This window comes from Aspergillus stella-maris (assembly GCF_047715825.1).
Source record: "Aspergillus stella-maris strain CBS 113639 unplaced genomic scaffold BDV14scaffold_2, whole genome shotgun sequence".
In the NCBI taxonomy this organism is placed as follows: Eukaryota; Fungi; Ascomycota; class Eurotiomycetes; order Eurotiales; family Aspergillaceae; genus Aspergillus; species Aspergillus stella-maris.
Genome location: NW_027396796.1, coordinates 911,607 through 932,113, shown reverse-complemented (window position 1 = coordinate 932,113; position 20,507 = coordinate 911,607). Strand labels below are relative to the sequence as shown.

At 51.6% G+C, this 20,507-nt stretch overlaps 8 protein-coding genes and 1 non-coding gene across 9 annotated transcripts; 7 read left to right on the top strand and 2 right to left on the bottom strand.

Moving 5' to 3' along the window:
• Positions 1-1,534: 1,534 nt before the first annotated feature.
• Positions 1,535-2,648, top strand: BDV14DRAFT_45228 (uncharacterized protein). The gene is made up of 2 exons (XM_073776799.1): positions 1,535-1,899; positions 1,990-2,648. Exons 1-2 carry the CDS (start codon positions 1,639-1,641, stop codon positions 2,479-2,481), a joined length of 753 nt encoding a protein of 250 aa, XP_073633513.1. The 5' UTR covers positions 1,535-1,638; the 3' UTR covers positions 2,482-2,648.
• A 547-nt stretch (positions 2,649-3,195) lies between these two features.
• Positions 3,196-4,699, top strand: BDV14DRAFT_45230 (rRNA 2'-O-methyltransferase fibrillarin family protein). Its single transcript, XM_073776800.1, has 3 exons — positions 3,196-3,383; positions 3,573-3,712; positions 3,772-4,699. Exons 1-3 carry the CDS (start codon positions 3,275-3,277, stop codon positions 4,480-4,482), a joined length of 960 nt encoding a protein of 319 aa, XP_073633512.1. The 5' UTR covers positions 3,196-3,274; the 3' UTR covers positions 4,483-4,699.
• A 390-nt stretch (positions 4,700-5,089) lies between these two features.
• BDV14DRAFT_186828 (bifunctional SDR family oxidoreductase/M16 family metallopeptidase) lies at positions 5,090-7,968 on the top strand (the record flags this gene model as incomplete). The annotated part of the gene is made up of 6 exons (XM_073770873.1): positions 5,090-6,033; positions 6,252-6,453; positions 6,514-6,639; positions 6,690-6,767; positions 6,830-7,524; positions 7,578-7,968. The coding sequence occupies 6 exons, from the start codon at positions 5,090-5,092 to the stop codon at positions 7,966-7,968; spliced, it is 2,436 nt and encodes an 811-aa protein (XP_073633511.1).
• A 209-nt stretch (positions 7,969-8,177) lies between these two features.
• BDV14DRAFT_208220 (GMC family oxidoreductase) lies at positions 8,178-10,531 on the top strand. The gene is made up of 4 exons (XM_073775343.1): positions 8,178-8,810; positions 8,886-9,483; positions 9,555-10,192; positions 10,267-10,531. Exons 1-4 carry the CDS (start codon positions 8,447-8,449, stop codon positions 10,473-10,475), a joined length of 1,809 nt encoding a protein of 602 aa, XP_073633510.1. The 5' UTR covers positions 8,178-8,446; the 3' UTR covers positions 10,476-10,531.
• A 184-nt stretch (positions 10,532-10,715) lies between these two features.
• BDV14DRAFT_t10 lies at positions 10,716-10,787 on the top strand. Its single transcript has one exon. It is a non-coding gene; the product is annotated as a tRNA-His (tRNA).
• Positions 10,788-11,558: 771 nt separating this feature from the next.
• BDV14DRAFT_163463 (uncharacterized protein) lies at positions 11,559-12,597 on the top strand. Its single transcript, XM_073767046.1, has one exon. The coding sequence runs from the start codon at positions 11,750-11,752 to the stop codon at positions 12,251-12,253; it is 504 nt and encodes a 167-aa protein (XP_073633509.1). The 5' UTR covers positions 11,559-11,749; the 3' UTR covers positions 12,254-12,597.
• Positions 12,598-14,686: 2,089 nt separating this feature from the next.
• Positions 14,687-16,327, top strand: BDV14DRAFT_195231 (putative integral membrane protein Pth11-like; the record flags this gene model as incomplete). Its single annotated transcript, XM_073772132.1, has 1 exon — positions 14,687-16,327. The coding sequence occupies one exon, from the start codon at positions 14,687-14,689 to the stop codon at positions 16,325-16,327; it is 1,641 nt and encodes a 546-aa protein (XP_073633508.1).
• A 550-nt stretch (positions 16,328-16,877) lies between these two features.
• On the bottom strand, positions 16,878-18,801 carry BDV14DRAFT_195230 (major facilitator superfamily domain-containing protein; the record flags this gene model as incomplete). Its single annotated transcript, XM_073772131.1, has 5 exons — positions 16,878-17,574; positions 17,643-18,038; positions 18,112-18,318; positions 18,371-18,628; positions 18,692-18,801. The coding sequence occupies 5 exons, from the start codon at positions 18,799-18,801 to the stop codon at positions 16,878-16,880; spliced, it is 1,668 nt and encodes a 555-aa protein (XP_073633507.1).
• A 603-nt stretch (positions 18,802-19,404) lies between these two features.
• BDV14DRAFT_163456 (serine hydrolase FSH) lies at positions 19,405-20,363 on the bottom strand. Its single transcript, XM_073767045.1, has 3 exons — positions 20,206-20,363; positions 20,027-20,151; positions 19,405-19,966 (listed from the first exon to the last, which is right to left on the bottom strand). Exons 1-3 carry the CDS (start codon positions 20,217-20,219, stop codon positions 19,467-19,469), a joined length of 639 nt encoding a protein of 212 aa, XP_073633506.1. The 5' UTR covers positions 20,220-20,363; the 3' UTR covers positions 19,405-19,466.
• Between the last annotated feature and the right edge of the window lie 144 nt (positions 20,364-20,507).

Here is a 20,507-nt window from a genome sequence, read left to right as displayed (position 1 = left end):
GAAAAATGTCTGTTCTGTGTATTGTTTCGCGGGCGGGTGTCACCTGAAGAGGAGGGAGACATATCCTGGAATTCGGAGAATGCGCATGACATGTTCTCTCGTGGTTGAAGGTAGGACAAGAATAATCCTGACAACGGTACTCCGTAGAATATACCTTATTGAAAAGAAGCAAAGTTCTAGCATAAGTTTGTGAGGATGGAAGATATCGGATGTGCTTATATAGTCTGCACTAGAATCATACCACTTGTTATACAAACTTTGCTCCCAGATAATATCCAGAGCCCGGCAATATAAGTCCAAGCGCATAAGTTCGCTAATCCAATTCTGCACAGGCCTCAATCTCAACACAAGCCTTTGCACGATCCCTGACACAGACCAAGTATTTACATTCAACCGTCATCAAATAATCCCACCACCCTCCTCCCCCTTTGAGTTAGGGTACCTGCATACCGCATGGCAAAGAGGGTTACACGAGAAAACAAAATAACAGCTTCGTAGCCTGTCGTTTTCTCGCGAACGGACCACACTGAAACACGGCGCCTGCAAGTCACCCATCTTCCAGGATTCCAGCCTTCGAATACAAGGACACGGGCGCTTCGGCCGCATTGGAGATATCGTGATTGGTCCTGCCATGCGCTACAGTTGATCTGGTTAGACGATCCGGGTCGCTGTCCGAGTCCGATTGTAGTGGGCTGGTAACTTGGTGGTAGGTATATTGTTGAAAGCGCCGGTGTGGAGAAGTCTGGATCTGGATCTATCGAGAGAACATTCTTGACGGGCTTGACGCCGGCCAAAAATAGGGCTGTTATTGGGTGCAATCTGCCAAGCGGCAAGCTTTCTGCAGCATCGAATCTGTCGCTAGGGACAATAAGGCAGAGGGCAATCTCCCATCTGCAGCTAAGACCTCCTAGGGCGATCTGTAAGCGCCGACCAAGGGTATTATTAGATCCCGGGGAAGAGCGGACGAATGAGCGTTTTCTTCAGCTGCAGAAGCCAAATAGAGCTATCCAATCAGATGCCAAAGGTGGCTGGCCATGGGCATGCAGTTACCAACGCCAGGCCCCAACCCCCCTGCTGGCTCTCCTCTTTAGGGCAAGCTGAAGGATCGCGCTCGTGTTTGCTTGTCAGCGCATAGCGGGTCCAATCGCAGAGCTGGATCGAGCTGGCTCCTCATGGGCGCTTTCCTGAGCTCTCTCACTCGACACTGTTTATAGATCCCACACTTGGAGTTTCGGGTAGAGATTTGTCCGGAGATCCCTGTTGGTCTGCTGGCTTGTGGGTTCTGCATGGTTGAGGTTGTACCCGCCATCGTGCATGCGAGGGCATCACTACCGCTTCTGGGTTATATAACTCCCCCAGCCTGCACTGTGCTTTTCTGCAGCCACTTCTGTTCTTCATATCCTGCCTTCTTCTGTCTGCCTGCTTATTAGCTGGATTGTGTTTTCTCTTCCTTTCCTTTGTCTACATTTCGCTTGATAGGTGATACCCTGGTGGTCATCGCTACTGTCCTTTGTTAACGGCTTCCACTCCACTCCACTCTACTCTTTATACCTACTCGGCGTCTGCTAGGACCGAGGTTGCGAGAGCTACTTATTCCCCTCCTCGCCGTGAAAAGTTTTGGATTGATCAGCATCCGGAATGCGTTCAGCCCTGTTCCTCATCAGCTGCCTGGCGGCTTGCACCGCCGCAGCCCCCATCTTCGAGAACTTCTATGACTTCTCAGACGACATGGCCGAGTTCCTCGGCCGCGTGAGCAAGCGCATCAGCGAGTCCGGCCTCAACTTCGACAACATCAACTCCTGCGATGCCTCCTCAATCTCACTTCCCTCGTTCGCCTCGGGGCTTCCTGCCCCGACGGGCCAAAAACCACTATACGTTGCGCTCGGGCGTGGCACTCAGGTCAGTTTCAAACCCATCCACCCCTTCTCTACCGTACCCAGGTAACAAACCACGGGGCCAAACAAAAACAAAACTAACATCCAATAATAGAACTACACCTGTGCCACCTCAACCGCAGACTCAGAGCCCGAGGCTGTTGGTGCTGTCGCCCGCCTTTACAACGCCACTTGCTTCGCTGCCAGTTATCCTGAGATGATTGAGCTCTTGCCGGCAATCACATACCGCATGAGCCTGCCGATGAAAGAGTCCGACCCGCTCCCACCCACAAACCTCAACTTGATCGGCCACCACTTCTTCGAGGGCAAGACGCCCGTCTTTAACCTGGACACCACACCCGCGCGACAACTCGGTATCGCCAAAGTCAAGAAGGACGCAGACATGAATGCACCCGAAACAGCTCTGCAAGGCGAGAACGGCGCCGTAACGTGGCTTTACCTGGGGCGGACGAATGGCACTGTCGGTTCTTACTCGAGTGTCTACCGTGTTGATACGGCTGGTGGAGCGTCGCCGAAGACGTGCGAGGGGATGGACAAGGAGTTTACCGTTCAGTACGCGGCGAACTATTATTTCTTTGAGCGGTAGACTGGGTAGCCTTCAATGGCTGGGGTGGAGGAAGCCCGTGTTTGATTCATATGTATATACCTTCTGTAATGAATGCGCTTGCTTGGCTGAATGTCTTTTGAGTAAAGCACAATCATAGAGACAAGCAAAGCTTCAATGCACCTTCGGTGAAGTGCTTTGCGCCATATCTTCGGGGCATATTAGTATATAGTTTCACTAAGCGCCGAGAAGTCTGTATGGACCCCAGTGCGCCGGAGGCTCGGGTAGTACCCCTCGCTCGGAAGAAAAGAGCGATGGAAGAAGCTCGGACGTTCCTTCACATTGATAACAGCTGGCCATCACACCTTCCCAAAGAACAATGTTTCCTACAAGGAAGGAACGAATTGACGGTACAGAAGGAAGGTGCGATGGAAGCGGCTCGCATAAGGCAAGAGCTACCGTTAGATCATGTGACCTCGTCTGTAAGTCACGTGGTGCAAAATCCACAAAGCTATAGCGCGCTATTCCTTATCCGCCCTAGCGCCGTTAGATTTTCGAAAGATTCCCAGCGTTTGTCGAAAAAACTCGATCGCAACAACGACGAGCTGTACGGCCTCCACGGTTTATTCCCGACAAACAATTTCTACCTTCAACGTCGTCTGTTCATTCAACGGTCGTCGCCCTCTTGAATTAATTCATCCGAATTAATTCACCCACCGATCTCTCTCTCGTTTTCCGATTAGCATAGCTCTTGCGGTCGACTCTATCCAGCCTTCTTCTCCGGCTGTCGATTCTTCGAACTACAAACTCACACAACCCTTTATCACATATTACAATGGGTTTCGGTGGCCCTCCTAGAGGACGTGGTGGCGGCGGCTTCGGCGGTCGCGGCGGTGGTCGTGGTGCTCCCCGTGGTGGTGGTGGTGGCCGTGGTGGTGGTCGAGGTTTGTCATGACCGAGCTACAACTGGGATATTGGAGGGGTGTCTGTATGCTGTTTCTAGCTCTGGCAACTCTCTCGTGCCTATTGATGCGTGAGCCTTGGGCCATGAGCTATGAAGGCGATGCTACCGGCACTCTTGTCCGTCAATGTCCCTAGAAGAATAGTCGCTAATTACTTTCGTCAACGTGCAGGTGGTTTCGGCGGTGCTCCCCGTGGTCGCGGTGGTGGTGGTCGCGGTGCTCCTCGCGGTGGCCGTGGTGGCCGTGGCGGTCGCGGCGGTGGCCGTGGAGGTGCTCAGGGCGGTGCCAGGGGTGGTGCCAAGGTCATCATTGTGAGTTGATTCTTCGTCCGTCGAGCCAGGCTAGCATTTGTTGACTTGATTTTCTCTAGGAACCCCACCGTCACGCCGGTGTCTTCGTTGCCCGCGGTGGTAAGGAAGATTTGCTCGTTACCAAGAACTTGACCCCCGGTGAGGCCGTCTACGGCGAGAAGCGCATTGCTGTTGAGGGTCCCGCCGCGGAGGATGGTGCCGTCACCAAGACCGAATACCGTGTTTGGAACCCCTTCCGTTCCAAGTTGGCTGCCGGTATCCTTGGTGGTCTCGACGACATTTACATGAAGCCTGGCTCCAAGGTTCTCTACCTTGGTTCCGCCAGCGGTACCTCCGTCTCTCACGTTGCTGATATCGTCGGACCTACCGGAAACGTCTACGCCGTCGAGTTCTCTCACCGTTCCGGTCGTGACTTGATCGGCATGGCCACTCACCGTACCAACGTTATCCCCATCGTCGAGGATGCCCGCCACCCTCTGCGCTACCGTATGCTCGTCCCCATGGTCGACGTCATCTTCGCCGACGTTGCCCAGCCCGACCAGGCCCGTATTGTCGGCCTGAACGCCCACATGTTCCTCAAGTCCGGCGGTGGTGTCATCATTTCCGTCAAGGCCAGCTGTATCGACAGCACAGCTAAGCCCGAAGTTGTGTTCGCCCGTGAGGTGCAGAAGATGAGAGACGAGAAGATCAAGCCAAAGGAGCAGTTGACCCTGGAGCCTTTCGAGCGAGACCACTGTATCGTCTCCGGTATCTACAGCCGCTCTTCGTAAAAAGCTTAAAAGCAAAGCAGGTTTCTGTTTCTTATCACGGTGTTTTCTCATTTCTTCTCATGTCTTAATCTTGTGCTCTGTCCTGGCGTCGAGTGTGCTACGATTCTTCTTGAAATGTCCCGCTTTTTTGTTCTATGTCGTGGAATCTAGATGTGTTTCTGGACATGTGAAACATGCATGGAGTTAATTCATTTTTACTTCAATTTCTTTCTCCATATTCGTAGTTGTATTGTTGCTAGTTGATCGTTGGTCACGTAACATCGCTCATCAACCGTCGACATCTCGGACTTGCGCCGTGCCTCCATCAGGTTCTGGTACGACCACTCTCACTCGGCAATCGGACTATGCCCCGACGTACTTCACCTTCGGAATTGTTGCGGCGATGCTCATAGACGACAGCTAATCAGAGCTCTTTATTCACTGCGTCAAATCAAGATGGGCATGGGAGTGTGCTCGCAGAGCGGGGGAATAAATCCTGGGGGTGCCCCGCAGGATACAAAGGCCATACTACTTAATCCTTGAGATGCTCGCTGCAATCGCCCTGAACTTTCTCAGTCCACTTCATATTGTTCTGCCACTATACTTTTGATTGATACATCCCGTCAGAATGTCAATCATCATCACCGGTGCCGGCGGCTACGTCGGCCAGGAACTCGCCTCTGCCCTCCTCGCCAGCAACCCAGAAACAACAGTAACACTAGCCGACGTCGTAGCGCCCTCAGTGCCCAAGTCAGCAGCAGAGCACGCCTCACGCACAAAATGTATCCAAGCAGACCTGACCTCACCAGCTGAAGTCGACAAGATATTCACCTCCTCAACCCGCTACGACACAGTCTACCTGCTCCACGGAATCATGTCCAGCGGCGCCGAAGCAAACTTCGATCTAGGCGTGAAGGTTAATCTCGATGCAACGCGGTACATCCTAGACCGTCTGAAGGATGTACAGCCCGGCGTGAAGGTCGTTTTTACAAGCAGTCTAGCAGTCTACGGCCTTGCGCCCAAGGGCTTCGTCATTAATGAGGAGAATTTTGCGCCTGTGCCTGAGTCCTCGTATGGGACGCAGAAACTCATGATCGAGCTTTTGTTGAATGACTATTCGCGCCGCGGGTTCATTGATGGGCGCGCTGTGCGTCTGCCTACTGTTACTGTTCGCGCGGGCAAACCTACGCAGGCGGCTAGTAGTTTTGCGAGCGGAATCATCCGCGAGCCGTTTAATGGGGAGAAGGCTGTCCTTCCTGTGAACAGGGACGTTGAGATGTGGGTTTGTTCGCCGTGGACGGTTGTGCGGAATTTGATCCATGCTGCGACAGTGCCGGGGGAGGCGTTTGGGACGTCGAGGAGTGTGAACTTGCCGGGAATTGTGGTTAGTGTGCAGGAGATGTTGGATGCGTTAGAGGAGGTTGGTGGAAGGGAGAAGAGGGATTTGGTTGAGGAGAGGTATGATGCGGATATTGATCGGATTGTACAGACTTGGAGTCCGCACTTTGATCCGGCTAGGGCGTTGAAGTTGGGGTTTAAGGAGGATATGAGTATTTTGGAGAATGTGATAAGGTATGCTAGTCAGTTGGGAAGTAATTAGTTAGAAAGTTGGAGTAGGAATAGAATGTCAATAAGAATATGCAATAAAGCTGGCAGTTAGCTGGGCATTGTATGATGTAGGAAAAGGTCGGAGCGGTCGTTGGAAAAGCGGGTCATGTGATTGGCTGGCTGGCTGGCAGAACAAATTGACGACTCCCGAACTTCAACCTCGCAACTCCAGGGTCGTCCAGCCTCATCATCCTCCCATTACCTCTCCCTCCCTCCCCCACACCACCCTCTTATACCTTCACAATGGCCTCCCGGCGTTTGGCCCTCAACCTTAACCAGGCTCTGCGCAGTCGCACCGCCATCAACACCGTCAAGCGTGGCTTCGCCTCGCCCGTCGCCCTCCCGTCCACCACCCAGTCCACCACCCTCTCCAACGGCTTCACGGTACGAATCGGCCGCATTGATCGATCTATCATCGCGTATTATCTTTCTGACTTGATATAGATCGCTACGGAACACTCACCATGGGCTCAGACCTCAACCGTCGGTGTCTGGATCGATGCCGGTAGCCGGGCAGAGACTGACAAGACCAACGGAACCGCGCATTTCCTCGAGCACCTTGCCTTCAAGGTGTGTATCCTCGATATTCGGATCTTGAAACAATGTCTAACAGCTTTTAGGGTACCAACAAGCGCTCTCAGCACCAATTGGAGCTCGAGATTGAGAACATGGGCGCCCACCTCAACGCCTACACATCGGTACGCATCGGAATGATGAAAGAAACACGTTCGGAACCATCGCGACTAACAATTGTCTCTAGCGTGAAAACACCGTCTACTACGCCAAGTCCTTCAACAACGATGTCCCCAAGGCTGTCGATATCCTCGCCGATATCCTCCAAAACTCCAAGCTCGAGCCTGCCGCCATTGAGCGTGAGCGTGACGTGATCCTCCGTGAGCAGGAGGAGGTTGACAAGCAGCTCGAGGAGGTCGTTTTCGACCACCTCCACGCTACTGCTTACCAGCAGCAGCCTCTCGGCCGCACGATCCTCGGCCCCAAGGAGAACATCCAGACTATCTCCCGCGACAACCTAACCGAGTACATCAAGACCAACTACACCGCTGACCGCATGGTCCTTGTTGGTGCTGGTGGTATCCCCCACGAGGAGCTCGTCAAGCTCGCTGAGCAGCACTTCGGCTCTCTCCCCAGCAAGCCCCCTACCTCCGCTCTTGCCGCCCTCACCGCCGAGCAGAAGCGCGTCCCCGACTTCATCGGTTCCGAGGTCCGTGTCCGTGACGACACCCTCCCCACTGCCCACATCGCCCTTGCCGTTGAGGGTGTCAGCTGGAAGGACGATGACTACTTCACTGCCCTCGTCGCCCAAGCCATTGTCGGTAACTGGGACCGTGCCATGGGCAACTCCCCCTACCTTGGCAGCAAGCTCAGCTCCTTCGTTGAGCGCCACAACCTCGCCAACAGCTTCATGAGCTTCTCCACCAGCTACAGTGACACTGGGTAGGTCTACTATTTGAATTTCGCATTGGATTTTTCTGACAACTGTGGTTTAGTCTCTGGGGTATTTACCTCGTCTCCGAGAACATGACCGGCCTTGACGACCTGATCCACTTCGCCCTCCGCGAATGGTCTCGTCTCTCCTTCAACGTCACCGCCGCCGAAGTCGAGCGCGCCAAGGCTCAGCTCAAGGCCTCCATCCTCCTCTCTCTCGACGGTACCACCGCCGTTGCCGAAGACATTGGTCGCCAGATCATCACCACCGGCCGCCGCCTCTCCCCCGAGGACATCGAGCGCACAATCGGACAGATCACCGAGAAGGACGTCATGGAGTTTGCCAACCGCAAGCTGTGGGATCAGGACATCGCCATGAGCGCCGTCGGCAGCATCGAGGGTATCCTCGACTACAACCGTATCCGGTCGGACATGAGCCGAAACACCTACTAAGCGCCTAACTAGAATATATGTTATGCGTTTTCCTTTGTTCGTCTCTGCCGATTTGATGCCACTTTTGATCTTGCTGTGATTTTAATAGATAGATTGGGGACGAGGAGGGTGAAGCTGAGCTAAGCTGAAGCGTGTCCTGTACAGTACGCAACTGTCGCTGATATATCAAAATGTATTCTTTTGTTACTTAACTTTATCAGGCAGGGATACCTGTTTCTGTAATTTGTATGCCTGTCTGGCACCTACTGCCATGCAATGCCAAGGTATAGCAACGTCATGGCGCTGCTTATGCTAACTTATTTGGTCTGTATACTGCGCTGAGTGCAACCTCGACGCGCAGGTACTACGCCCGGCATAAGCATGCTTTTATGCGGGGAAGTCCTTACATCCCCAAATTAATAAGTAAGCTCCAGTGTTTTGAAAACGCTAACTCACATACTGCTCATTCAGTACAATTAACAACTCAATTATCTGGACAATGCGATCCCTCGTCGCCCTCGCATATACACTATGCACTCTCACATCCATCCCTCAATCTCTCGCCTCCCCGCCACTCAACGAAACAACAACCTACGACTACATAATAATAGGAGGCGGCACAGCAGGCCTAACCCTCGCCAACAAGCTTTCCTCAAACCCCTCCCTCCGCATCGCAATAATCGAAGCAGGCCAAGACGAAAGCACCAATCCGAATGTCACATCCGTCGAAGGCTTCGGCGGCTCAAACGCCCTAAATACACATGTTGACTGGCTATACACAACGACCGCGCAAACGTATGCAGGGAACAGGGAATTAGAGTACCATTCTGGGAGGGCGTGGGGTGGGACGAGTTGTATTAATGGTACTCACGCCAAAATTCACTCCTGAACAGGGGTTATAGAAATTGGATGGTTGATGCTGATTATGCTATGGATAGGAATGACATATATCCGTCCCGCAAAAGCGCAACTCGATGCTTGGGAAATACTGGGTAATGAAGGCTGGAACTGGAATAGTCTCTGGCCGTATCATCTCTCCTCTGAAGATTTTACGCCGCCGACGGAAGCACAGATTGCAGCGGGTGCGTCTAAAGACCTTTCTTATCATGGGTATACCGGCCCCGTACATGTTGCATACCAGTACGGCTTGCATAATGGGTCCTTTGCTTCACTTGTCAATGAGACATGGAAGAATCTGGGAGTGGAGTTCAATGAAGATGTTAATGGCGGAGATCTAAGGGGATTCTTTGTCTGGCCTCAAACGCTCGATCGGGATGAGAATATTAGGTGGGATGCGAATAGGGCTTACTATGAGCCCGTTAAGGGAAGGGGGAACCTTGTGCTGATTCAGGGGGCGGCGGGGAGGATTGTTTGGGGTGATGATGATGAAGAGGACAAAGCAGTTGCAGAAGGTGTGGAATATACCACGCCAGATGACGAATTGAAGACACTCTATGCAAAAAGAGAAGTTATCCTTGCGGCTGGATCTTTGAGGTCACCGGGGATATTGGAGCTTTCGGGGGTTGGGAATCCGGAGTACGTTTTGACCATGTCCCTCTTCGCCAAAGCAGACACTTGAATGGCATGCTGACATTTTAATCTTACAGCATCCTAGAGCCTCTCGGCATCGAAACGAAGATCGCCCTCCCCGCTGTCGGCGAAAATGCCCTCGACCAGCCGAATACCTTCATGAGTTATAATGTTACCGATGGCTTCAATGAAACTTTCACGGGAATGGTACCTTACGTGACATATCTGACGGCATATGATGTCTTCGGTGAAGAGACAGAAGCAATTGCAGATGAGGTACTCTCGCAGCTTGACTCCTGGGCTGAAAAGACCTCCTCTGAGTGGAGAGGTGCTGTTTCCGCGGATATAATCAGACATCTCTACCAAGTTCAACATGATCTCATGTTTGATGAGAGCAAGGCTGTCCCGATAGCCGAGATCCTCACAACAGGTATTGGATCGAACGTGGGCTCAGCATTATTCCTCCTTCTCCCCTTCTCGCGCGGAAGCGTTCATGTTACATCTAACGAAATGGGCGTATATCCCGCTATCAATCCCAACTACTTCAGTATTGACTGGGACTTGGATCTACAACAACGGATCGCGCAGATCACGAAAGGATTCTGGGAGACAGCTCCTGTGGGTGATGTTGTGGGGGGCAGAATTACGCCGAGTCTTGAGGATTTACCTGATGATGCGGGTGATGAGATGTGGGAGGGGTGGATTTCTGGTTCTTGTGAGTACTACTGTCCTTGCCTATACTTTCATTCTATAAATCATGAACAGAATTAGGCTAACGTGTATGTGCAGTCACACCAAACCACCACCTCCTCGGCACAGCCGCGATGCTTCCACGGACGTTGGGAGGCGTGATCGATAGCGATCTAATTGTGTATGGGACAATAAATGTGAGGGTTGTCGATGCATCTGTGTTTCCAACGCAGATAAGCGGCCATCTGACGAGTTTGGTGTATGCTGTTGCTGAGCGGGCTGCGGATTTGATTCTGAAGGGGGCGTAGTAGCACCATCCTGGGCGCCAGTGTATACCCTGTACACAAAAAACAGGTTGTTTAAGATTGATAGCTCTTAGAATCCATCAGAAGACCCGTCAGGACGTCCCCGAGTATTAAAGAGAGGAACGAGATATACTGATACTAGGTGAGCAATCCATGAATCACACTTGCCGTCAAAGTAAGAAAGCCTCCAAGCATATGTTACGGAATATAGTGTTATTCAATTCAGCTCACTTCAACCAATTAGGTGCTGTGGTCCAGTGGTCAAGACCTTAGTTTGTGGCACTAATAACCCCGGTTCGATTCCGGGCAGCGCCAACTTTCTTTTTTGACTTAGTTTTAGTTTTTTTTTCTGCTTCTATCCACTAACCCCTGGGCTTTTTTTTTCTTTTATTTCGACGGTAACAACAGAAGCTCGCTTTGAATGTGAGGCCTTTTTACATATTTTGCTATTCGAAACCTATTGTAGCATAACTTCCAGTTCGATGAGTTCGATGTTCGTATACCCGACGCTGAATATATAATATCTGCGGGTCACCGCACCGAATTTAGCTCCCGAAAAACTGGACTTGACTAGGAGGTCACCACGTATGGTTCTTAGTTCCTACCCAGAGGAACTGATTAGGCACTATCTAGATCTTATTCCCCTTGGCAAAAAAGCGTTTGCATATACTCCGTCCATTCAAGAGGTCTACACCGTACTAGCAACCGAGCCCTAAGTCACGGGGCCTCGCAGACCCTATAGCCGCGAGATTAGGAAGGAACAGCAACCTCGATCGCTCCTTCCGTAATGAAGTCCGATTTCTCTTGGGAAGGCGCGACCCGGACGTACCTTCCGATTCCTTGACACCCCGGTCGTTCTTTCCCGATGTTGCTTAAGGACCTATTCCATTGGGGAAGGCGCGACTGCCGCGGGCCCATGTCCGACTGTGCCAGTTCCTGCTTCCTAGCTAGCTGCTCTACCTAGGTATACAATGCAAGTATATATATGACACCTCCGACTTCATTGGTACTCGGGATCCTATAGGTTACACATGTGTTAGGTACTAGAACCGTACGGTGGTACAATCTCCGCTGGGCTCTCGGCATGGCATGATCTCGGCTGTGGGGAAATCAATCTCTCCGATCGTCGAGTTATATACAGGACTTATGGAGCACAGATCTATATCAAAAATCATACTTGGTTCCGCAAAGGGTTCGACAGTTGCTGGTACCTGAGAACTAGTTTAATCTCGATTTAGCTTACCTCGATTCTTGCAAGGGCAATTCAGTTCAGCCCGATGGCATCTATCCTCCTCAACAATCCACAAAAGCTCCTCTTCCTCACACCGCTGATATCCAGCACTGGGACCCTCATATACGCTGGCTGCGAAGCTCTCTTTTATTCTGCGTTTCTGCACCCGTCTGTGCGCCCACACTCTAAATCGTTACTACCTCTGTGGTTCCGGCGCGTCTTCGATACGAATATAAACCTGCTAGTCGGTCTCATTATGGTGACAATCTCGGCAGTGAGCGCGATACTCATGATCCCTGTCGTGAGAGCCATTACCAATGAGAGGGGGAGTCGAGAATTATATGTGACTGGGTTGATCGGGACATGTGCACACTTCGTCTTTGCGCCGACCATGTCGGGGCTCACTGAGAGGATTATGAAGCCCAGCGAGGAACGCAAGGAAGGGGAGAATGATAGTACGCATTATGTAGAGACGTGGTTGGGAATCCATTTCGTGCGGCTGCTTGCGGCAGATTTTCCTGCCTGGGTTGCGTTGTTGGGGCTGTTTTGACGACGTTCTCGGTTTGAGGCTGATGAAATGCGGCGTTCCTTTGCTTTCCCAGTAAATGGATTGCGTGCGAGGAAGCAACTTCACAATGCCCTTGACGTTGGAGTCGCCCTTCAAATGCTTTGCGGCCGTGCACCAGTCATCATCTTTGTGGATTTGACACAGAAAGATACTATCTCGCCAGATATCCTCGGTTCTTCGAAGCCTTTCCCATGATATGAAAAGAATCAAGGCCTGGAATTCTCTGGAAGGATTTTCCGTCAGTTTGGGCCAGTAAAAGACGACACAACAATCATATAGTGCTGTTTGGTATGCAGTGAGTTCTGATAAACCGATTCAGCAGCGAGAACAGCGCTAGAATGATTGTGAACTGGAGGGTGGCTGTTATCGAAGGCTAGCTCCCAAACTCCCTCCTTCTAGAAGACAATAAGCGCAGATAGCGACGGGAGAAGTTCTTTTGAATATGAATGACGACAACAGTTCGACAATTCCTTGTCTCGACTCGAGACTATCTCCTTGAAGACTGTTTCATGTTAGTGAAGTTACATAGGAATCCAGTCTTCGACAGCGATCTTCCCAGGCCCTATGTAACTCTAGAGCAAGGATAACCAAAATGATGTTATCGTTTGCTCATAAAGGTCGCAAGAGTGGGTGAAGGAATAAAATACCGCAATCGGTGCGAGATGCTCGACGGAGTACTCCGACCAGGCGACAATAGTCTGGGATAATATGTATCCCAGTTATCTTGGCAAATCACATGCAGATAGCCAGGGTTGCGTTCACAGCCACCAAGGGGGAGGTTCCAGATCAAGGTTCGCGTGGTTCGGCAATCTGAGCTTCTCTCGACGGTGCCTCATGGCTGATAGTAGAGTGGGCTGATCCAAGGAACCAGGATTCAGTGTAGATACGAGGATTATGGGCAGCGAGTCTCGTGTGGGATTTCCTATCTTGGAGTGCGAAAAGGATTGGCCAAGGTGACATCGCTTGGCTATTACAGGGTCTTCAATGAAACGGAAGAAGCAAATCTGTGATATCGACAGGGGAGTTGGAGCAGGGAGGCCTCGGGTTGTTGTGTGGTGAGAGCAAGGTTGCTAGGGAAGCACGTGCTTTCTCTCCAACGGCTTCCTTTCCTCTCGCGTTCTCTCTCTCCAACACAACCAGACCACGCCTAATTCCAGACCCCACGGACCCAGATGTCGCGATTCCATCGGCCATGGATCGGGTTCAGGCCAACAGGAACCCTGCCAATCATCTTTTGACAGCTGCAGCGCGATTCATGTGAGCAATCTGTCAAATTAGGCCTTATCTCGGCGAATCACCGTTGCTCGCATCAGAGCTCTCGACCACGATCGATGGTAAAGGTGATGGCAAAGTCCAACAGGCAGCCCCCAAACCACTGATCTTGTCGATTCAACGAGTGACAACCGAGAAAATGATCAGTCGCTAGCTCACTGGATGAGCGACCATTGGCTCCTTGATTGGCCTAGGTTATCGCCCTTCTCTGGATGGCCCAACGGTGAATCGATCCATTCCTTAGTCGGGGCTCCGCCTCATAGCCCGTCTGTTATTCGTCCGCTCCGCCATCGCTTGACCGGCCGAGGGGCCAATTCACTGCGGAAAATGGCGCTTTCCGGGGTATGCCTTTCCCCTCTTAGCTCGATGCTCGATATCAGAGGCTATCGCGGCTCGGTGGCCGTGCCATGGACCTCCGTCGTAATCTTAACGACCAGTTGTTATCGCTGACAGAGTGACGATGCTAATGACAGCCATCACTTGCGGATAAGTGGGTGACTGGCAGCTCGATCGAGTCATGATTTCTCCGATAAAAACTGAAGGATGCGCTCCCCATCCTCTTCCTTTGATGTTTCCCTCGATTTTGTCCCTTACGACCTTGCGCTTGGGGCCATTTCGGCAGCTTCTGGCGACAGAACGTGGTCCGTGAAGCTAACTCTTTTACGTCACACCAGCGGTGAAATCGACCATATTTGGTTTTTTTGCCAGCGACAATACCAAGACCGACCCAGCCACGATCCCCTTTCTGTACCACCGTATCTCGAGTCCTCCGTCCGAGCTCTTTGTTGAGTCCTTTGTCTTTGTATCTCACTCTACTTCGAAGCTTTGCTCGATCTTTGTTCGATCGCGATCCTCAACGCCTCTATCCGATAAACTTCGAAGCCGCACTCCAGGATCGCCGCCCTACTATTCTCCGCTCTTCGCTTTCTGCAGACTCCAGAGCTTGATCCCCGCAGTGGTCGCGGGCACGTGCCCACTCACCGGAACGGAGTCATGAATTACGATGGAACGGCAGACAGCACTACAGCAGAATTTATAGCAAGTCCGCACCGATCACTGCTATAGATATTGAAAGTTTGGTTGCAAGTTTGGGCTTTCTTCGCGCTGGCCCCTGCTTGGGGCGGTCCAGCCGCCGCCGCCACGATGCCATCGCTAATTCAACCGCGTGGAATTTACTCCACGACCCCCCCGGATATTCGCACGAGACTCGACGACAACCCTACACTTCTGGTCAGTTGGTGGGCGACGGGCGTTTCTCTCGCAATTATCGTCACGCGGGTATGCGGCCGATATGTTCGCATTGAGCGCCTTTTCCGCGAGGACAAAATAATGATGGCGAGCATATTCCCTCTGTTAGTGCGGATGGCTTTTGTGCATGTCGTGCTTATTTGGGGGACAAACAACACAAAACTGGATGGGTTGACAGACGAGGATATCTACCACAGAGAAATCGGGAGTCGACTGGTTCTCGCAGCCCGTATATTTTACGCGATCTTCATCTGGATGGCCAAGCTAACCGTGTGCGAATTCCTCAATCGCATTGCCGGGATAACCTGGCGGCGGTCCCTTCGGATCTTCCTCATTGCCATATACTACTTTCTGGGATCGACCCTGATCGCGGTAGTGATTGCGACACTTGCCGAGTGCCAACCGTTTTCTCACCACTGGCAAGTCGTTCCCGACCCAGGCCCGAGCTGTCGCTCCGGGTATGCCAATGTCATTACGATGGGAGCGTGCGATATCATAACAGATCTGCTCCTTGTTGCCTTTCCAATTCCTCTAATCATGATGACAAACATGCCAAAACGACGGAAGATCGCTCTTGTCGTCCTATTTGCGTTGTCACTAATCTTAGTCGCTATTACGAGCTATCGGGTACCTTCTGTGATCCAGCATAAAGGCTCTCAGCAATACCGATCACTATTAGCATCCCTCGAGATTTTAGCTGCTACGGCCGTTTCGAACGTCGTTGTCATCAGCTCGTTTGTGAGGGATAAAGGAGTGAAGAAGATCAAGTACAAGAACACATTGGGTTCTGCGTCTGTGAACGAGAGCCTCGACCATAGCTCTACTCGTCGTGCAACCATCACCCATCACCACTGGGGTAGCGACTCTGACCTTGCCCGCGATATGGGCATTCGCCTCGATCCAGACTTGGTTTCCCACGCTCCGGCAGAACCGCGTCCAGCCCCCATCGCTGCTGGAGGTCTCGATCCGAACTGGTCCTTTAGCCGACAGACAACCGAGTTCGATGACGATGAATCCTCTGGAAATAGCCTCGACATCAAAGTCAGTCCGCACGATTACCTCCGCTCACAAAAGACCACCCACGGCCACAGCCCCTCCCACGACTCTCCTGACCAGGTCCCCATCTTCGATGTCGGCGGTCTCCTTGCTCAACCTACTCCTCCATCCACTAGTCACAACAATTACAGCAGCAACCTCAGTAGCAACCACCTTACTCCCACAATTCAGACCACAAGCGTACCAGGAAATCCCGTCCTCCACGACGTAGGCGGATTACTCTCTCCGTCTGGCGACATCTCGCCCCTTACCACACCAACCTCACAACATCTTCTACACTCATTGCCCAATCCACGCCCGGGTGGTTTACGCCGCGGCTCTCAACAAGGTCGGCGACGATCCAGCGTACATTTTAGCGATCCACCTGATTCACCTGTTCCTTCATCCCGGACCCAGTCGGGCGTCTCTGGTACGATATTCGAGAACACAGATGAATTCGAGCTCCAGGACGTTGGGGGTTTGTTGTCAAAAAATCCCTGATATTGATCTTACGAATGTACGATTTTTGGGTTCATGGGTGGAATAGGTTTCATACTTTATTGTTTCTCGGCATTATTCCCCCTTTGCGAACAATCATGGCATATTAGCGTCGGTGTTTTTGGATATGTTGGAACTGGATAGCATAATAATTATTCATTTATATCTAATACTATCAATCAGAATGGTTCCCACCCGGCCTTGCTGAACAAGTATATTGCATCCAGGTTGCATTAAATATCTTCTGGCCAGGGCATCTGATAATTGTTGCTGAAAGGGCAAATACATTTACTACGTAGGTAAGAAAGAAACCTGACGTAGCTGGAGGGTAGGCCAGTTGCACTTCAATTACCTGACAACTGACCTGGCTAGATCACTTTTCCATCGCTCCTGCCATCTCACTCAATCCCACCCACTACTCAAACTCCTCTTCCTTGCATCCATTTGACGGGTGTCTAAACACAATGATCCCCCTGACATCAAAGAGCATCGCCAAAACATGCGTAAACCACCAACTTCTAACAACGCTCTTTGAATGGGTTTACTCAACCACCTACTCCACCGTCGCTGCATCCTTCACAAACCTCACCTGTTTCCTCTTCCAGATCAGCCCAACAACCAAGAGCTGTGCAACCGAGAAACCACCGGCAGCTTTCATCTGTTGATTATATGCCTCGGCAAACACCTTCCTCACCGTGTTCTGCACGCTTGGCCGCAAAGAGTCGATTGCCTGCCCCGAGTCCAAAACTGCATTCAGCTCCTGTTGGGATAGAAAGGCACCTAGCTCCCCCTTCAATCGACTATTCAAGATCGCCGTCGCAATCGCAACTCCGAGTGCCCCGCCGAGCATTCTAAGCTGCAGCCCCGTGCCTAGTGCAATTGCTTGGTCTTCCTCATCGACCACCAGCGGAACCATGATGTATACTGCCGTTACAGCCATACCAACACCAAGTCCTGCAAGAACGGTATACCCAAACTGGCCTGTCCATAGGGAGAGGTCTGTTGGGATGGTAGAGAGGAGAAACAAGCCCACAATTTGCAGGATAATACCAGTGAGGATAATCCAGATGAAGGGAATCTTCAACCGCCCAGATAGCGATGAGCAGAGAAGGGACCCCACCGGTTGGGCCAGGGCGTAGGAGAGGAGGTTAACGCCCGCGGAAATGGGTGAGGAGTTATTGACGGTTTGGTAGCGTTGTGGGAGCTCTATCACACAGATTGTGAGAGGGGCACCAGTGAGGAGAAAACCGCTTCATTTCAGGATTAGCTTGGGTTACTCTGCAAAGCAAATAGTGTGGGTAAACGGAGGGGGAGATACAGTGCGACACCCAAAAAAACACGATTCCGCGTCAATCGCCAAGGGAGCATTGGTTGAACCTTCCAGCCTAGTCGGTGACTGAGCAGCCACTCCCAGCCAAGAAATGATAGCCAAAGAACGCCGGATACAACAATAAAGGCGATGATGAGGGCAGAAGACCAGCCATAATCCAGGTTGCCCTCTTGCAGGGCCGCAATGATAAACATTGAGGCGGCCAGGACTAAAAAGGCGCCCAAAAAGTCAACGCGACGGAAGAATGCCTTTTGGTTCGCAATCAGAGCGTTCAACGTGTTGCGACTAGGGCCTTCAGCCTCTGTTCGCACGGGTGAGTGATAGGGATAGTGAGGGGGCATTGCCATGAGAAGCATCAGCCAGGCGACTGCGCCGGCAGGGAGACTGAATCAAAGCTCATGTCAGTATCAAGTGCTGAACGCAAGGCTCGGGTTGGCCCAGCGAAGGAAGTACGTACTTAAGCAGGAAGATCCAGCGCCAATCCCCCGAGACATTGATTGCTCCCCCAATCAATGGTCCCAAGACGAGCCCTATGGCCATGACACCAGCTGCGACAGAAGCGATCATATCATACTTGTTGTGAGGTACCAGACGCAGTAACGAGAAGAGCGTCAAAGTGTATACTCTCGCCGCACCCACGCCTTGGAAAGCACGGCATATGATCCTACAGCGGTCGCGATTAGGTTAGTCACCTTGGTAGGTTTGGACAAACATACAGCTGGTTCAGGCTCTGAGCCCCCCCGCAACCCCCACTAAACGCAATGAAGAAAGCCAGAGAACATAGAAGCGATGGTTTAACTCCAAAGATATCACCGCACTTGGACCAAATCACGAGGAAACCAGTATAGGTAAGCAGATAAGAGGTGATAACCCAAGTACTTTGATCGAAGCCATGAAGCTCGTCGGTGATGGAGACCAGAGAAGTGCTCACGATACTGACCTCTACAGACGGTAAGAAGAGGCTCAAACACAAGCTATTTTACAACCACTCTGTATTAGCCGATTTGCCTTTTTGTAAGGGAACTACTTGGACATACCCAAAGCCAACGATCCACAGCCGAACACCATGAAGGAAGCCTGAGGTTCCCTGTGAAGGCACGCCTGATGTTGTCGCAGCCGAAGTTTCCTTCTCGCTTTGAGAGTCCATCATTTATTCTTGCAATGCTCCTGCAAAATCGGATCGGAAGCAGGACGAGAATTGTTGACGGGTCTCTTTCTCGCAGATTGACGGCCAGGGCCACCCTTCAGCTGAGGAACAGGCTGTGGTTTGTAGCCGCCCAGCCACGAAGGTAGGGCTTGTGATTCGTGGGCTTATATCTGCAAGGTCTATGATCTGTTCGCAACATCTTGCTTGAATCAGTCAATGTTGGCTAGCAATAGCTGACACTCTTGGAAGGTGACAGTTGCGGCTGGCGGGCTGAGTAACGAGAGCTGAATCTGCAAGGCGTAACATTCCTGCAGACGAGCTCATGCACGTACCCCCACTATCCTTCAGCCAGTCAAATAGAGTTGGATGGCGCGCTTTGAACAATTCTATTGTTCTGGCTGGCCTTGGCTATGATTACTGACACTTATTCAGTTCGACTTTGCTGACAGAAGCCCCGAATACCTGTAATCTATTATTACCATCTGTGGAGTATCTCCAGCCAGAGGGCGAGGTATCCAGCCAATGCTCTTCTTGGTGGAGGAGGAAATTTACGTGGTTTGAACAACGATTGCAGATCGCATGTCGACAAGCAGAGTATTTATTCACCGATCTGTGCATTTGTGCTACATGTTCTTCCTCCACCTTTACCCTTGTGCTGCCTAACCCTAGCATGCCTGGCCAATAGCCCGATTAACTACCTTGACCATGTTGATCAAGTCGTCAGATGCCGTGGAAATCTCATGGCCCTTGCCATGCACATACACCGATCGTCCGGCGTCCTTACAAGCTCTGCTAGAGACTAATGCATACTCCGATCCTGCATCCCTTGCCCCCCAAATATGTGCGGTCGGCAGATGGAGCATTTCAGGAATTTCACGCGCATACTCCACTCGGCCCTGCTGGAGTGCCTCTATGTCATATAGCGGGAAGGCATTGGCGAAGAAGATGCCTACTCGGAAGGGCAGGTGCTTGCCATCTCGCTGACGCTGCAACATCCACGAGAGAGCTACGTTGGCGCCCAGACTGAAACCGATGACGCCGTCGTACGGGCCTTCGGTGGCAATGTATTCTTCGAAAAGTGATATCACCGCGAGGCATGATTGTGCGCTTGCAGGATCACAGTACGAAAAGGTATTTTCGTCACCGAGCATGTTTGCTTTGAGTTCTGCGGCGATGGTCTGTCAGGATTCCAACTAGCAGGTTTGATCAAGGTTGGTAGACAAACCTGGATCCGGCTCCCATGGGACAGTGCCTTCAACAAAGTCGTAGGTGTGTTGAGTACCAAGCTCATATCGAAGTGCGGCTGTCTGCTGTTGCAGAATTCGGGAATTGGACCCAATACCGTGAAGACTGTGCTTGTCAATTCTGACCGCAGGCATCGCAAGGTAAGGTCACAGGACGTACCAAAGAAATCGCATGGTTTCCCAACAGCCCAGACTGTGAAATGGAGAATTCGAAAAGATCGAGCACTGGTGGTCCAGTGGGTAGAGAAGACCCTGATTTAGCTCAATCTTGATAGACCCCCGTTGTAGAGTACTCCGTGATCAAAAGAGGAATTCTCAGCGCACAGGACCAATTTTATCTTCTAGCCCCGCCCAGATGGAACCCAACACCAAATCGATGAGATAGGCGCAATGGCTTTGCGACTGGCAGCCGATTTCATTATCAATCATATCCACTTGTCATACCCAAGACGTGTGCGTGAG

Excerpts from the sequence above, each read along its gene's own strand:
- BDV14DRAFT_45228 (XM_073776799.1), top strand. The coding sequence starts at position 1,639 with ATGCGTTCAGCCCTGTTCCTCATCAGCTGCCTGGCGGCTTGCACCGCC. Across the intron at positions 1,900-1,989 it reads CGCTCGGGCGTGGCACTCAG|AACTACACCTGTGCCACCTC; the intron begins GTCAGTTTCAAA and ends ATCCAATAATAG.
- BDV14DRAFT_163456 (XM_073767045.1), bottom strand. Across the intron at positions 19,967-20,026 it reads CCCATGGGAGCCGGATCCAG|AACTCAAAGCAAACATGCTC; the intron begins GTTTGTCTACCA and ends CCATCGCCGCAG.
- BDV14DRAFT_208220 (XM_073775343.1), top strand. The coding sequence starts at position 8,447 with ATGCGATCCCTCGTCGCCCTCGCATATACACTATGCACTCTCACATCC. Across the intron at positions 9,484-9,554 it reads TCGGGGGTTGGGAATCCGGA|CATCCTAGAGCCTCTCGGCA; the intron begins GTACGTTTTGAC and ends TTAATCTTACAG. Across the intron at positions 10,193-10,266 it reads GGGGTGGATTTCTGGTTCTT|TCACACCAAACCACCACCTC; the intron begins GTGAGTACTACT and ends GTGTATGTGCAG.
- BDV14DRAFT_45230 (XM_073776800.1), top strand. The coding sequence starts at position 3,275 with ATGGGTTTCGGTGGCCCTCCTAGAGGACGTGGTGGCGGCGGCTTCGGC. Across the intron at positions 3,384-3,572 it reads TGGCCGTGGTGGTGGTCGAG|GTGGTTTCGGCGGTGCTCCC; the intron begins GTTTGTCATGAC and ends GTCAACGTGCAG. Across the intron at positions 3,713-3,771 it reads GTGGTGCCAAGGTCATCATT|GAACCCCACCGTCACGCCGG; the intron begins GTGAGTTGATTC and ends GATTTTCTCTAG.
- BDV14DRAFT_163463 (XM_073767046.1), top strand. The coding sequence starts at position 11,750 with ATGGCATCTATCCTCCTCAACAATCCACAAAAGCTCCTCTTCCTCACA.